At 43.7% G+C, this 13,970-nt stretch overlaps 2 protein-coding genes across 11 annotated transcripts in view; both read right to left on the bottom strand.

Annotated features, from left to right (window-relative positions):
• Positions 1-11,112, bottom strand: part of LOC311110625 (calcium/calmodulin-dependent protein kinase type II subunit gamma-like) — a 105,565-nt gene extending 94,453 nt beyond the window's left edge. For 7 of the 10 annotated variants that reach the window (XM_084153155.1, XM_084153154.1, XM_084153156.1 and 4 more), the window contains exons 1-2: positions 10,995-11,110; positions 9,269-9,363 (exon numbers count right to left, since the gene is read on the bottom strand). In XM_084153155.1, the coding sequence (XP_084009281.1) occupies positions 9,269-9,363; positions 10,995-11,059 (160 nt within the window). In that variant the 5' untranslated portion in view covers positions 11,060-11,110. Of the gene's footprint in view, positions 1-9,268; positions 9,364-10,994 lie in introns of all 10 variants that reach the window. The other 3 variants (XM_084153152.1, XM_084153153.1, XM_084153149.1) reach the window with 2 other exon arrangements.
• slc17a5 (solute carrier family 17 member 5) overlaps positions 1-13,970 on the bottom strand; it is a 583,343-nt gene that overhangs the window by 303,504 nt on the left and 265,869 nt on the right. The window lies entirely within an intron of this gene.

The raw sequence follows: 13,970 nt of genomic DNA, 5'->3' as shown, positions 1-13,970 counted from the left end.
TTGGGGGGGTCCCATTTTGAAGGACAACATCAGTATTTTAATAGCATTATCTGTAGGGATGTAATTGTAACCGGTGTGAAATGGCTAGCTAGTTAGCGGTGCGCGCTAGTAGCGTTTCAATCGGTAACGTCACTCGCTCTGAGACCTTGAAGTAGTTGTTTCCCTTGCTCTGCAAGGGCCGCGGCTTTTGTGGAGCGACTGGTAACGGTGCTTCGAGGGTGACTGTTGTCGATGTGTGCAGAGGGTTCCTGGTTCAAGCCCAGGTAGGGGCGATGAGAGGGACGGAAGCAACACTGTTACATAATGATTCACCGATATGCATCGGTCCCTAGTTCAAATGTTTAAGATGCGAGTGCATCAGTCTGCTGGAGCCCGAACCAAATGAAGCATGCATCGGTTAGAAACCCATTCAAAAATTACGAATCGCCGGTTCACTAACGCATTTTACTCATATAAATGTTTTCTGCCTTATTATGAAAATACCTCTAATCTGTTGTGACTGAATTGATGCGTCCTCTCCTTCAGCCTATCAAATGTTTATGCATGTAACTGCGTATGACATTGATCTAGTCAAGTCAGATAAGAAATATGCTCACAGTGCAGGAGACGCAGCTGCTCGCGCCAACGAGAGGTAGGCCTACCCTGTCCCTGGTCAAATATTGGTAGGCTACATCTGCGCAGCACCTTCAGCATTCAGAGGTTTGTAAAATGGCTTTCGCAATATTAAATCATAGGCTTTATTAATTGAGGGACAACCAATGTAATTTGCTGGGTCATTGTTACCAAATGCGCTGTAGAAAATTGTGTTTTACCGGTGGAGCTGTCTAGGCTACCGGAGTGGACACAACTCACATCTTGCTGATTGCACATCTAACTGCTGATTGGGGATTTTCAATTACCAGGTTCACCGTACAAAATATTTTTGGGAGTTCTGCTTTAAACAGCATTTGGTCATTTTTACATGAACGGGGTAAAGGTGTAATTTCACTAGGACTGCAATCATTTTTGCGAGCCACACTGGCCAGAACGGAAGAAGAGAGCAGCTCTCCTTCATGAAGTTTCAAACAGTCAAACCATTTGCTTTTGGAAGGGGTTGAAATCCAAAGCTGTGTTATATTAATTGGCTATGTACTGTATGTCATAGCTAATTTCTAACGATAAATATTGACATACTCCTAGCTCAAAACATTTTAATCTGCTATAAAGTTAATCAGAGGGTAATGAGGATTTTGATGCTCAGTCTGCCCTATGGCTCAGCTCACACACTACATCAGGGGTCCTCAAGTACTATTTGAGAAGGTCCGGTCACACAAATTTCCTAGGTGGCAAAGGTCCGGATGGGTAATGTAATTTATCGGCGTAGTAACAAACCCCCACCTCGCAACCCATGTGACCCCAATCTGTTCACACCCCTCTTGTTGGCGAAGAGAAAATGTTGCAGTTTTAAAGCTAATTTCCTGCAATTCTACAAATGTTGCATATGGCAGAGATTGATTTTCTGTTTTAAAGCTAATTTCCTGCAATTCTATGCATTATTCCATGTCTTATGTGTGTTTATATGATACCAGGGGTCGAAGCCTGACCGAGTAAATAAAATAAAATTTAAAAAATGTGCAATCGTTTCTGTTTTTTGGGGGGGACCTATGGTCCGTATTGAGCATGGAGGCACTACATAATTCTCACACACACAACACACCAGGGCCATTCAGCTCAGAAAAGTCAGCTCAGACACATCCAACTCAGCTCCTGAGCTCAATCAGTATCAGATATTAATTTAGAATGGAAACTGAATGTGTTCATGCAATAATTGTTAGTGCATCGAATCATATAGTTTCCACTGCTCCAGAGTCCAAATCGCACTGAATCGTTTCAAACTAAAAGTATCATTCCTGTATCGTATCGGAGCCCATGTATCTAGATGCATATCGAATCATGCTTTTAAGGAGAGATGCACTACATGACCAAAAGTATGTGGACACCTGCTCGTCAAACCTCTCATTCCAAAATCATGGGCATTAATATGGAGTTGGTCCCCCCTTTGCTGCTATAACAGCTTCCACTCTTCTGGGAAGGCTTTCCACTAGATGTTGGAACATTGCTGCGGGGACATGCTTCCATTCAGCCACAAGGGCATTAGTGAGGTTGGGCACTGGTGGTCCTCTGTAGCTCAGCTGGTAGAGCACGGCGCTTGTAACGCCAAGGTAGTGGGTTCGATCCCCAGGACCACCCATACACAAAAAATGTATGCACGCATGATTGTAAGTCGCTTTGGATAAAAGCGTCTGCTAAATGGCATATTATATTATTATATTATTATTATGTTGGGCGATTAGGTCTGGCTCGCAGTCGGCGTTCCAATTAATCCCAAAGGTGTTCGATAGGGTTGAGGTCAGGGCTTTGAACAGGCCAGTCAAGTTCTTCCACACCGATCTCGACAAACCATTTCTGTATGGACCTCGCTTTGTGCATGGGGGCATTGTCATGCTGAAACAGGAAAGAGCCTTCCCCAAACTGTTGCCACAACGTTGGAAGCACAGAATCGTCTAGAATGTCATTGTATGCTATAGCATTAATATTTACCTTCACTGGAACTAAGGGGCTTTCCCAAACAATGAAAAACAGCCCCAGACCATTATTCCTCCTCCACCAAACTTTACAGTTGGCACTATGCATTGGGGCAGGTAGAGTTCTCCTGGCATCTGCCAAATCCAGATTCGTCCGTCGGACTGCCAGATGGTGAAGCGTGATTCATCACTCCAGAGAACGCGTTTCCACTGCTCCAGAGTCCAATGGCGGCGAGCTTTACACCACTCCAGCTAATGCTTGGCATGGCGCATGGTGATCTTAGGCTTGTGTGCGGCTGCTCGGCCATGGAAACCCATTTCATGAAGCTCCCGACGAACAGTTATTGTGCTATGAAGAAACTGCCTCTCATGAGGACCGACCCAGAGTTACCTCTGTTGCAGAGGATAAGTTCATTAGAGTTACCAGCCTCAGAAATTGCAGACCAAATAAATGCTTCACAGAGTTCAAGTAACAGACACATCTGAACATCAACTGTTCAGAGGAGACTGTGTGAATCAGATCTTCATGGTCGAATTGCTGCAAAGAAACCACTATTAAAGGACACCAATAAGAAGAAGAGACTTGCTTGGGCCAAGAAACACGAGCAATCGACATTAGACCGGTGGAAATCTGTCCTTTGGTCTGATGAGTCCAAATTTGAGATTCTTGATTTCAACCACCATGTCTTTGTGAGACGCAGAGTAGGTGAATGGATGATCTCCGCATGTGCAGTTACCACCGTGAAGCATGGAGGAGGAGGTGTGATGGTGTGGGGGTGCTTTGCTGGTGACACTGTCTGTGATTTATTTAGAATTCAAGGCACACTTAACCAGCATGGCTACCACAGCATTCTGCAGCGATACGCCATTGCATCTGTATTGTATCATTTGTTTTTCAACAGGACAATGACCCAACACACATCCAGGCTGTGTAAGGGCTATCTGACCAAGAAGGAGAGTGATGGAGTGCTGCATCAGATGACCTGGCCTCCACAATCACCCGACCTAAACCCAATTGAGATGGTTTGAGATGAGTTGGAACGCAAAGTGAAGGAAAAGCAGCCAACAAGTGCTCAGCATATGTGAGAACTCCTTCAATACTGTTGGAAAAGCATTCCTCATGAAGCTGGTTGAGAGAATGCCAAGAGTGTGCAAAGCTGTCATCAAGGCAAAGGGTGGCTACTTTGAATAATCTCAAATATAAAATATATTTTTGATTTGTTTAACACTTTTTTCGTTACTACATGATTACCTATGTGTTATTTCATAGTTTTGATGTCTTCACTATTATTCTACAATGTAGAAAATAGTAAAAATAAAGAAAAACCCTTGAATGAGTAGGTGTGTCCAAACTTTTGACTGGTACTGTACATGCATACACTCGTAAAGAGATAAGGACATACAGACATGTATGCAGGGCCGGCTCCAGGCATATGTGGTCGCTTAGGGCCCCCGACTTTTGACTGGTACTGAAGCTTGGAAAAGAAACATGTGATTCTGGGTGACAACATTAGGCTGTTTGTTTCCAACATTAGGACTGTTTTCCTCAGGAAATTCAATCCATTTCATGTTTTGTTTCACATTGCGTTCTTCCACCTCTGGCCTGCTGGTCTCCCTACCTCTGCGGAAGCACAGTTCCCGCTCAGCCCAGTGAAAACTGTTCGCTGCTCTGGCACCACAATGGTGGAACAAGCTCCCTCACGACGCCAGGACAGCGGAGTCACTGACCACCTTCCGGAGACACTTGAAACCCTACCTCTTTAAGGAATACCTGGGATAGTATAAAAGTAATCCTTCTACCCACCCCACCCCCACAAAAAAAATAGTATATATATATATAGATATATATAGATATATATAAAACAAATGAAATTTAAAATATACTCTAAAAATAAAAAAATTGTAAAGTGGTTGTCCCACTGGCTATCATAAGGTGAATGCACCAATTTCTAAGTCGCTCTGGATAAGAGCGTCTGCTAAATTACGTAAATGTAAATGTAATGTAAATGTTTCCTTGCCACGATCCCTCAGAGTATCGCGATACTGGTATCGTGACAACCCTAATGTGTAGTGTACAGTAGTTCCGCAGAACCATGTTCTAACAATGCTAAATATGTGCAAATAGGGACCTTTCCTTATGTCTACACCTAATTCTCTCTTGAATCACAATAATCAGACAGCACACAAGATGCCTAGGAGAGAGAGAAAACAGGACAAAGACTGGGAGAAGGCCTTTGCCATTCAGGCGTGAGAAGCCCGAGAAATACACATCCACCCATAAGTGGTTAGTAACACACACACACACAGCTCCCCCCACTGCTGCCATCCAGTGAAAACACACTCTTGCTCCCCACTAATTGGCCTGTGTTGATGCCTCTGCCCCCACAAAATAAGAAGGGGAATGGGCTGTATGAGGGGTCATTATGGTACATGTGTTATGTTATGATATTTCATCTTAACCACGTCCGATATCTACCCTGCACCCACATACACACAATCACTCTCTTAAACACACACACACACACACACTAGGCTTGGTGTCATAAAAAATGCACAGTTTGTCCCATTAAAGATTCACCAGGGCAGTACTGCTACATTTATCAGGCCTCCGCCAATCGACCTCCAGTGAGCAGCACAGAGGAAGCCTTCCAAGGACCTGATAACACGCCTGCCTGGGCCACGATATGGCAGCTGATCTGGGAGAGGAGGACACTGAGGGAGAGAAAGAGAGATCGAGCGAGAGAGAGAGAGAGAGAGAGAGAGAGAGAGAGAGAGAGAGAGAGAGAGAGAGAGAGAGAGAGAGAGAGAGAGAGAGAGAGAGATGGGGAGAGAGCGAGAGAAAGAGGGCAGGAGGGAAGGAGAGAGATTGGGAGGAGGGAAAGAGAGAGAGACAGGGAGAGCGATTGAGAGAGAAAGATGGAAAGAGGTAGAGAGACAGGCCCTCTCCCTTGAACAATTTCCATCCAGCACAGCCTCGTGCTAGCGTCAATTATTCAGCAGTACAGTTCCATCAGCCTCTCGACACCATCCAGGGCCTTTCAGGCTGCTCAGACTCAGACTATAGGGTTCAGGATCAGGGTCCGCGTAAATTCCATCCCACCCAGCCAGGCAGGCATATAGCATCATCCAGCTAGCTAACCCCCTTCCTCCTCTTATTCTCCAGCCAGCCCCTCACGGCCCCTCCAGCCCACAGCAAACACTGTGAGTGACAGGGTACATTTTAAAAGGTCTCCATGCAGAGGGGCATAGTGACACACACGCACGGTCGCGCAGGCAGGCAGGCAAACACACACACACACGGTGAAGCAGGAGAAGGTTAACCCCTGCTGTACTGGTTAGAGCCCCCCAGAAGAGGTTGTCCAGAGAGACATGGTGTCTGTGTCCTCCTCTCCCAGATCAGCTGCCATATCTTGGCCCAGGCAGGCGTGTTATCAGGGCCTTGGAAGGCTTCCTCTGTGCTGCTCGCTGGACGTCGATTGGCAGAGGCGTGATAAATGTAGCAGTACTGCCCTGGTGAATCTTTAAATGGGACAAACTGTGAATTTTTTATGACACCAAGCCTAGTGTGTGAGTGTGAGTGCGAGTGTGTGTGTGTGTTTAAGAAAGTGTGTGGATGAGATGGTACTGACTGTCAAGAGCCCTAACATAACAGACCACAGCTCAGCTTGCCATAAAACACTGAGCTAAGAAACATACAATGACATAATCTTACATAATTTAGAGTTTATGGCATTAAATAGTGCATTATGCAAAGGGTGCACTATGTATTAAACCAACCAATATTTACTTATGTAAAAAGTGTTGTATAAAGGGGTGTGTGTGAGAGGGTTGACATCCAGCACCTCAGCTGACACTTAAAACACTCACCGACCGCATTTGACTTGGTTTGGATTAAGAGTAGGATTATTGACATTTGAGCAGCTCTGGTAGACTGTAGCAATCAAATAGACTGGAAGAGGATGGCTGATGGAGAGGTATACTGTTGCTTCCTCGCAGTCCAACCTACAATAGGTGCATGGATTAAGCAGCAGACTTTACATGTGAGAGATATTCAACCGTGGCAATCTGCTTCTGGAAGACAGACTGCACACACACAATCCACAGGCATAATCACTGACCTACACATGGCTGGCCTGACCTCACACAAACAGTAACACACACCCAGAATGGGATTTAATCCCACCCACATCATGCACTAAATTTATCTGCACAAATGCGGCAAAGCTCCCAGCTAGCACAAAAGATCTGTTCGCCATTGCTTTTTATAAACACACATCACACAGGATGAACAAACACACAGTCACACAGAATAAACACACATTCCCATTGACAATCCTATTTTCCCTAACCTTTACCCTAACCTTAACCCCAAAACATAACCTAAAACCTAAACATAACCCTAACCTTTAACCACTAACCCTAATTCTAACCCTAACCCCCTTAGAAATAGCATTTTTCCTTGTGGGGACCGGCAAAATATATCCAGTTGGTCTCATTTTTGTTTGTGTACTTTAAATGTGGTGACTTCTGGTCCTAAGTATAGTTAAACATGTCCACACACACTGCGCACTGTCAACTAATAGCAGCTAAGCTTGTTTGTCTTCTCTAGATTGTTCCGTCTTCCTCCTGTTAACTTTATACATAAATAAAGCGTTGCTGTCTAGATGGATGGTAGATCTGAGGGAAATTATTACAGTTTCTGTTTGTGTAAAACACATTGACATGTCCAGGGCCTTCAGCTCTGATTAAACGGATAGTGTGACAATTTATCTACTTGCCCGGAGTCAGATGAACTCATGGATACTCTTTTTATGTCTCTGCGTGCAGTTTGAAGGAAGTTGACGGTAGTTTCGCAAGTAATTGCTAACTAGCGTTAGCAGAATGACTGTAAGTATCTGGGATCAGCTAGAGTTAGCGCAATCAGCTAGCTGATCCCATAGACTTCCAGTATTTTCACTAATGCTAGTTAACAATGGATCGCCAAACTTCCTTAAACTTCCTTCAAACTGCACGCAGAGACATACAAATGGTTTCCATGAGTTCCCTTTAAGGGCAGTGGGCATGAGGAGCTGTAGGGAGATAAGGGGGTAAGGGGCTCTGGCTCAACTTGGCCCTCCTCTCTTCTCCTTTATTCAGCTCAATAGGACTGGAGCGTTCCTCTCATTCTGTGCTTGTCAACAGGATGAACAGTTTCAAGAACCCAGTTGCCAGGTTACTTGATGGGATCTCTGCAGACGCAGCTGAAACACAGCAGATCTAATTACCAGTTGTTGTTTTTTTAAGGTGATTTTAAAGAAATTCTTTGTTTACTGGCCCATCCGTTGAGACCGTTGCAGAGGGGGGCAGAGGGGAAAGTGGGGCCTGTTGTAATTCAGCTGGCATCCCCACAGGACAGCACAAACCGTCGCTAAAGCCTTCTCAAGACATGGCAGGGAGGCCATTATCTGCAACAGTGTGGCCACTGTTGAGATACTGTTAAGACTTGCAGTAGAAGACTGCTTGGTTTAATAGGTCAATAGCCAGTCAGCACAGCTAAGACTGTGCTTCAGGAAGATTTATTCTTGGATTCATTGGCAGCCGGGCCTGACGCAAGCAAGGGCTTCGACTACAATGCCCCCGAAAAATTTATGACGCAAACATGGAATTTCAGTGTAATTACAGTCTAACAAGCATGGCGTAGTTATTTGACATTTCAATGCGTGCAGTGACAGAGACGGAAAGGCCCAAAAAATCTAATGAATATCTCCATCACAATGTCAGGAGCAAACAGGAGATGGGCCCACTCAATACCCCAATACAGTAGTGTCCACTTTCCCCGAAATAGATCCATAGCCTTTTGTCTCTGCTGCTGCAGCAGTGGCAGATTGGCCACGTCTGACGTATCCCCATGCAGTCCTCCTGGCCAAGGCTTGATTAGAGCAGATGTGACAGTCTCCTCCGGCCAAGGGGGGGGGGGGGGGGGGGGGGTATTGTGAGAGGCGTAACATAAACTGAGATTCACCAAAGTTGCATAACGACATTAATTTACAGTCAACCATGCATTATGGATTCAATTATCCCATCCCTTGACTTAATCATTTTGTGAGAAGAGGTGAGGCCTCTTAAAGGTCACTTCTTAATTGATGTATTGTCCAGATTTCTGTGGAGAAAATGTGAGCAGCAAAGAGTAGTATTGTGACCACAGCTATGACTAAACAACACAAAGGTGATCCAGATCCTTCTAAAAGGCCTCTGGCAGTCTATATTCACAAACACACTTGGTTTCTGAGGGCAAGAGTAGAGGATAAACAAACGCACCACACACAGACACAGTGGCTGAGCTACTGTGACTGGGGTAGGCAGGCACAGTAACAATATATCCTGCTGGACTGGAACACCATGAGATGAATACTACTGTTAATCTCATTGAACAAGGAGCTCCCAAAATATGCTGCACTTACCTACACTATGCAACTTGGCACACACCCTTTGACAAGTTGATGTATGTAACACTAACCTATAATGCAATTGTATTATGTTGTTTGAACTAGATATTAAATGGATCAAGTGCTTTCATGTGCACATGGGTAATTTAATAAACTAACAATGAGAAAACTACCTCCAGTGTCGATCTCCTATTGGACTATATCTGATTAGTCAAAACAATATCACAGGCATCAATGCACTCAACATAGTAAGTGGTGTAATATTTCCCTTTGTCTTACCTCTTGCTGAGAGTTTTTTAGTGTTGATAATTTTAGCAGCAAATTCCTGGCCATTGGACTTTTTAACGCATCGTCGGACAACGGAGAAGGCGCCCCTGTAATGAGACAAATTAATAAACAAAACAGCTACATGAGCTCATGACAACTCTCACTACTGCACACAAAATACAACCCACCAAAATCAGGATTGTGTCTAGTTCAATCCATCTCTGAGTAATAAAGAAAATGGCAAAAGGTGAAAATAGTGTTACAATTGAACCCACTCTCCCCTACATCTTTTAAATGAGAAATGTTGCAATATGAATAGGCTAAAACTAATCGTCGGTAGTGATACATAGCCCATCACTGTGGCAAAGGCAATACAAAGCTAACTGTTGTTTGGCATGTGATAACAAAATGATGTATCATGTGGTAGAGACCAATAGTAATGCCATATTTTTGTAGGCAGTCACTCCGCCATGGCTCATTGGCCAAAGCCTAGGGGAAACTAATGGGGTTTTGTAGGGGTTTTGGATAAACACCGAAAATAAGGTCTGTGGTAAACACAGGCTTAGGAGATTTTTGTTCTATGAGATAATCTTAATCAGCTAACGTCACTTTTTGTGAATTTTGAAGCATTTATGTAATCAAAACAGTCATGTTAACTGACTAATATTATCTCATAGAACAAAACGTATAAGACCTCCTAAGGCTGTGTTAACCTCAGACCTTATTTTCGTCATTTATCACAAAACCCAATTCTTTCCCCATTCATTTTTCCCCATATGAATGGCTGAATGAACCAGAGGTAACTAATTTTCTGGTTTATTAGGACTACCAACTGGCGAGCTTTATAACCTAATATTTCAGATAAGAATGCCAGAAAACTTGCTCTGCTTTCTGGGTGTCTCCATCATTCGCTGCTTGTGCGTGAAAGTCAGCTCAGAGCAAATTGTCATATGGAAGGGCCGAGTCATAACTACAGTGCAAAGAAACGTGAGCGATCTGAGAATAAACCAATGCATGATAAAATAACGAAAAGTCTGCTGTAGGCTAACTGAATTGTGTAGTAAGCCTATCATAGCCTGTCTATGTTATGATGTCATCATGCATACTTGAAACCGGAAAAAAATGTGTTATATGTGGTTGGACGTACACCATTGCCACTGCTAACTGCAAAAAATAACGCAGACGGGTTAAACAGTATTTTTCTACTTGGTGCTTTGTGTGTAGCAATTATTTGTTAAAATGCACAGAATGAAACACAGTGGATACATTTTCGATGTGGACGACACAGTTTTATCTGTATATCGTCACACAAGTAGTGCAGCATTCTTTCCTGCGTGGCTCTCTACCAATTACAAAATAATACTGAAAAGTGACATTATAACAAATAGATAGAGGGGAGGGGTCGGGGGTCTTTAAAATTAATTTCATGAGAAAGTCCTACCTTAAGATAAATCAACACTATATATATAATCCGCTACATATCTATAACACACAGCCACGGTAAATTCGGTACAAATCGCATGCATGCTCGAGCCATCCGATACTAGCTCGAGATGTATTCTAATAAATATGTTGTTCGACTATAAAGCAGGTTTAATTAACAAGGGGGGTGGGGGGTGAGCATTCACTGTTTTTGACAACCTGTCTTGTCAACAGTAGACTAGACACGCACAATGATAGTCTACAAAGCACTACAGGAAAAGGTAAAATAGGAATATATAGTGTTAATGTCGCTTACTTTCCGAGCTCTTCGTACAGCTGATATTCGTCTGTAAATCTGGTCGAGGTTACAATTGTAGCCATGTTGTGCAGGAGGGTATCGCCTCTCGTTTCAGTGACTGCCTCGCTCAGGTTTCGGGGAGAGATCTCGTAAACGCAAAGGGAGATACTGAAGAGACTGATAAGTCTAAACGGGATCCCTGGGACGTCCCAACTCTGAACTCTGACGTCACCCCATTGAAGTTTACATTTAAAACGGTTAAGGTAAGGGTTATGGTCAAGGTGAGGGTAAGGGTATGGGTTAAGGTTAGGGTTAGGGTTAGGGTTTAGGGGAATGACTTCCCAAGGATCCCATATTACATTAACCAGGGGAGAATGCGGAGGAAAGTGGTAGCAGAGACGGAAGAGGAAGCGAGACACCCCACTCCCTCATTTTTCTCTGGTTACATTACATTCAACTACACAGAGCAGCCAGCTGCTCTCGCGCTTGGTGTCTTTGGGAACAGAGAACTTACCATTTTTTTCAATGGTAAACGGCCTGAGTGGACTATCTTCATTTATCCACCATCTTTGGAAGGCCCTGATGGTTGAGGTATAGAAAAAAGGCTAGTAACGCGAGATCCCTGGTCTCGAGCGCCACTGATTTAGGATCAGCTTCCTATACCTAATTCCTGTAGGTATTAAAAATCTTAGTTGAAAGTAAAACTGACCCCAGATCAGCTCATATGGGCGGCGTTATCCTACAAGGGAAGGCAAAAAGTAAAGTATAGATCTGATGCTGCATTGTCACAGAGAGATATGGCAGCCCAAAATGAGTAATCACATTCAATTACAATCTAAATGTGAGTGTTGCAGATTTCCCATATTTGTCAGTATAGGCATTTGAACTGTAAATATACTGTAAAGATAGGCCTATGCCTACTGTTAAGGTATTTCCCAGAAAAATTAACTAGGCCTTGACTGATTTTGGTTGATGTTGTAGGTTGAAATGGATCTATCAGGTGTAACACTGACTTGCCCTGCATTGAATTTGATTTGATCACGACCAAACACATCTTGCAAAAAGCACTCATATAATGGCGCTGGAGGGAATGGCGGCCGTTTTACGGGCTCCTGACCAATTGTGCTATTTTGTGTATTTTTTTGTACATAATGTTTCCGCCATCGTTTCCTATGACCGAAAATAGCTTTTGGTCATCAGAACAGCTATCACTAACCTCCATTTGGACGAATACTTCTACTTCAATGAGTCGGAGGCGAAAGCCATACTGATTATTGCGACCAGGCCCAAATTCTCGACACTCTAAAAAAGGAGGAGACGATGCTATAGAGGCCAGCGTGCGGTATACCTGACGAGACTACGTTGGAGAGTGGATAAATCGCCTCTACACTCCATTCTATTGGAAAACGTGCAATCACTGGAGAATAAACTGGATGAGCTCCATTCGAGACTATCTTATCAACATGCTCTGAAGAACTGTAATATCCTATGTTTCTCCGAGACGTGGCTGAACAAGGACATGGTAAATATAAATCTAGCTGGTTTTTCTATACATCGGTAGGACAGAACGGCTGCGTCAGAGAAGCTCAGAGGAGGGGGTGTGTGTCTCTTGGTTAAAAACAACTGGTGCATGATCTCTAATATAAGGAAGTCTCTAGGATCTTCTTGCCTGAGTTAGAATACCTCATGATAGATAAGCTGTAGACCACACTATTTACCAAGACATATTTTTCGTAGCTGTCTATTTACCACCACAAACCGATACTGGCACTAAGACCGCACTCAACGAGCTGTAGAGGGCTATAAGCAAACAAGAAAATGCTCACCCAGAGGCGGCGCTCCTAGTGGCCGGTGACTTTAATGCAGGAAAACTGAAATCAGTTTTTCCTCATTTCTACCAGCATGTCACCTGTACTTTACTCCACACACAGAGACGCATACAAAGCTTGCCCTCACCCTCCATTTGGCAAATCTGACCATAACTCTATCCTCCTGATTCCTGCTTACAAACAAAAACTCAAACAGGAAGTATCAGTGACTCGCTCAATAAGGAAGTGGTCCGATGAAGCTGATGCTAAGTTACAGGACTGTTTCTCTAGCACAGACTGAAATATATTTCGGGATTCATCCGATGGCATTGAGGAGTTTACCACATCAGTCACCGGCTTCATTAATTAGTGAATCGACAACATTGTCCCCACAGTGACCTTACGTACATATCACAGGAGGTTTCCATGTATTTGATACCATTCCATTCACTCCATTCCAGCCATTATTATGAGCCGTCCTCCCCTCAAAAGCCTGCTGTGGTATATATCCCAACCAGAAGCCATGGATTACAGGCAACATCCGCACTGAGCTAAAGGCTAGAGTTGCCGCTTTCAATGAGCAGGACACTAATCTGGACGCTTATAAGAAATCCCGCTACGCCTTTCAACGAACTATCAAACAGGCAGTGTCAATAAAGGACCAAGATTGAATTCAACTACACCAGCTCTGACGCTCGTCGAATGTGACAGGGCTTGCAAACTATCATGGAATAGCTACCAGGAATATCTGCATTGACCCTTTTTGCATTAATCTCTTTTGACTCATCACATACGCTGCTGTTACTGTTTATTATCTATCCCGTTGCCTAGTGACTTTATCCCTACCTATATGTACATATCTACCTCAACTACCTCGTACCACTGGACATGGACTTGGTACTGGTAGCCCATGTATATAGCCAAGTTATCGTTACTCATTGTGTATTTATTACACGTGTTATTATTTTTCTATTTTTTCTACTATGCCGATTGTTTTTCTCTCTGCGATGTTGGAAGGGCCCGTAAGGAAGCATTTCACTGTTAGTCTACACTTGTTGTTTACGAAGCATGTGACAAATACAGTTTGATTCGATTCGAGCAAATTAATGCCTGCCATGTCTCTCAGAACATCTGATTCCCAGTCCACTCTGAGGCTCTGCCTTCCTTTCAGATTGCAACGCTGCTT

Source organism: Coregonus lavaretus (assembly GCF_964263955.1).
Source record: "Coregonus lavaretus genome assembly, chromosome: 36".
Taxonomy (NCBI): Eukaryota; Metazoa; Chordata; class Actinopteri; order Salmoniformes; family Salmonidae; genus Coregonus; species Coregonus lavaretus.
This window is presented reverse-complemented; position numbering and strand designations above follow the sequence as displayed.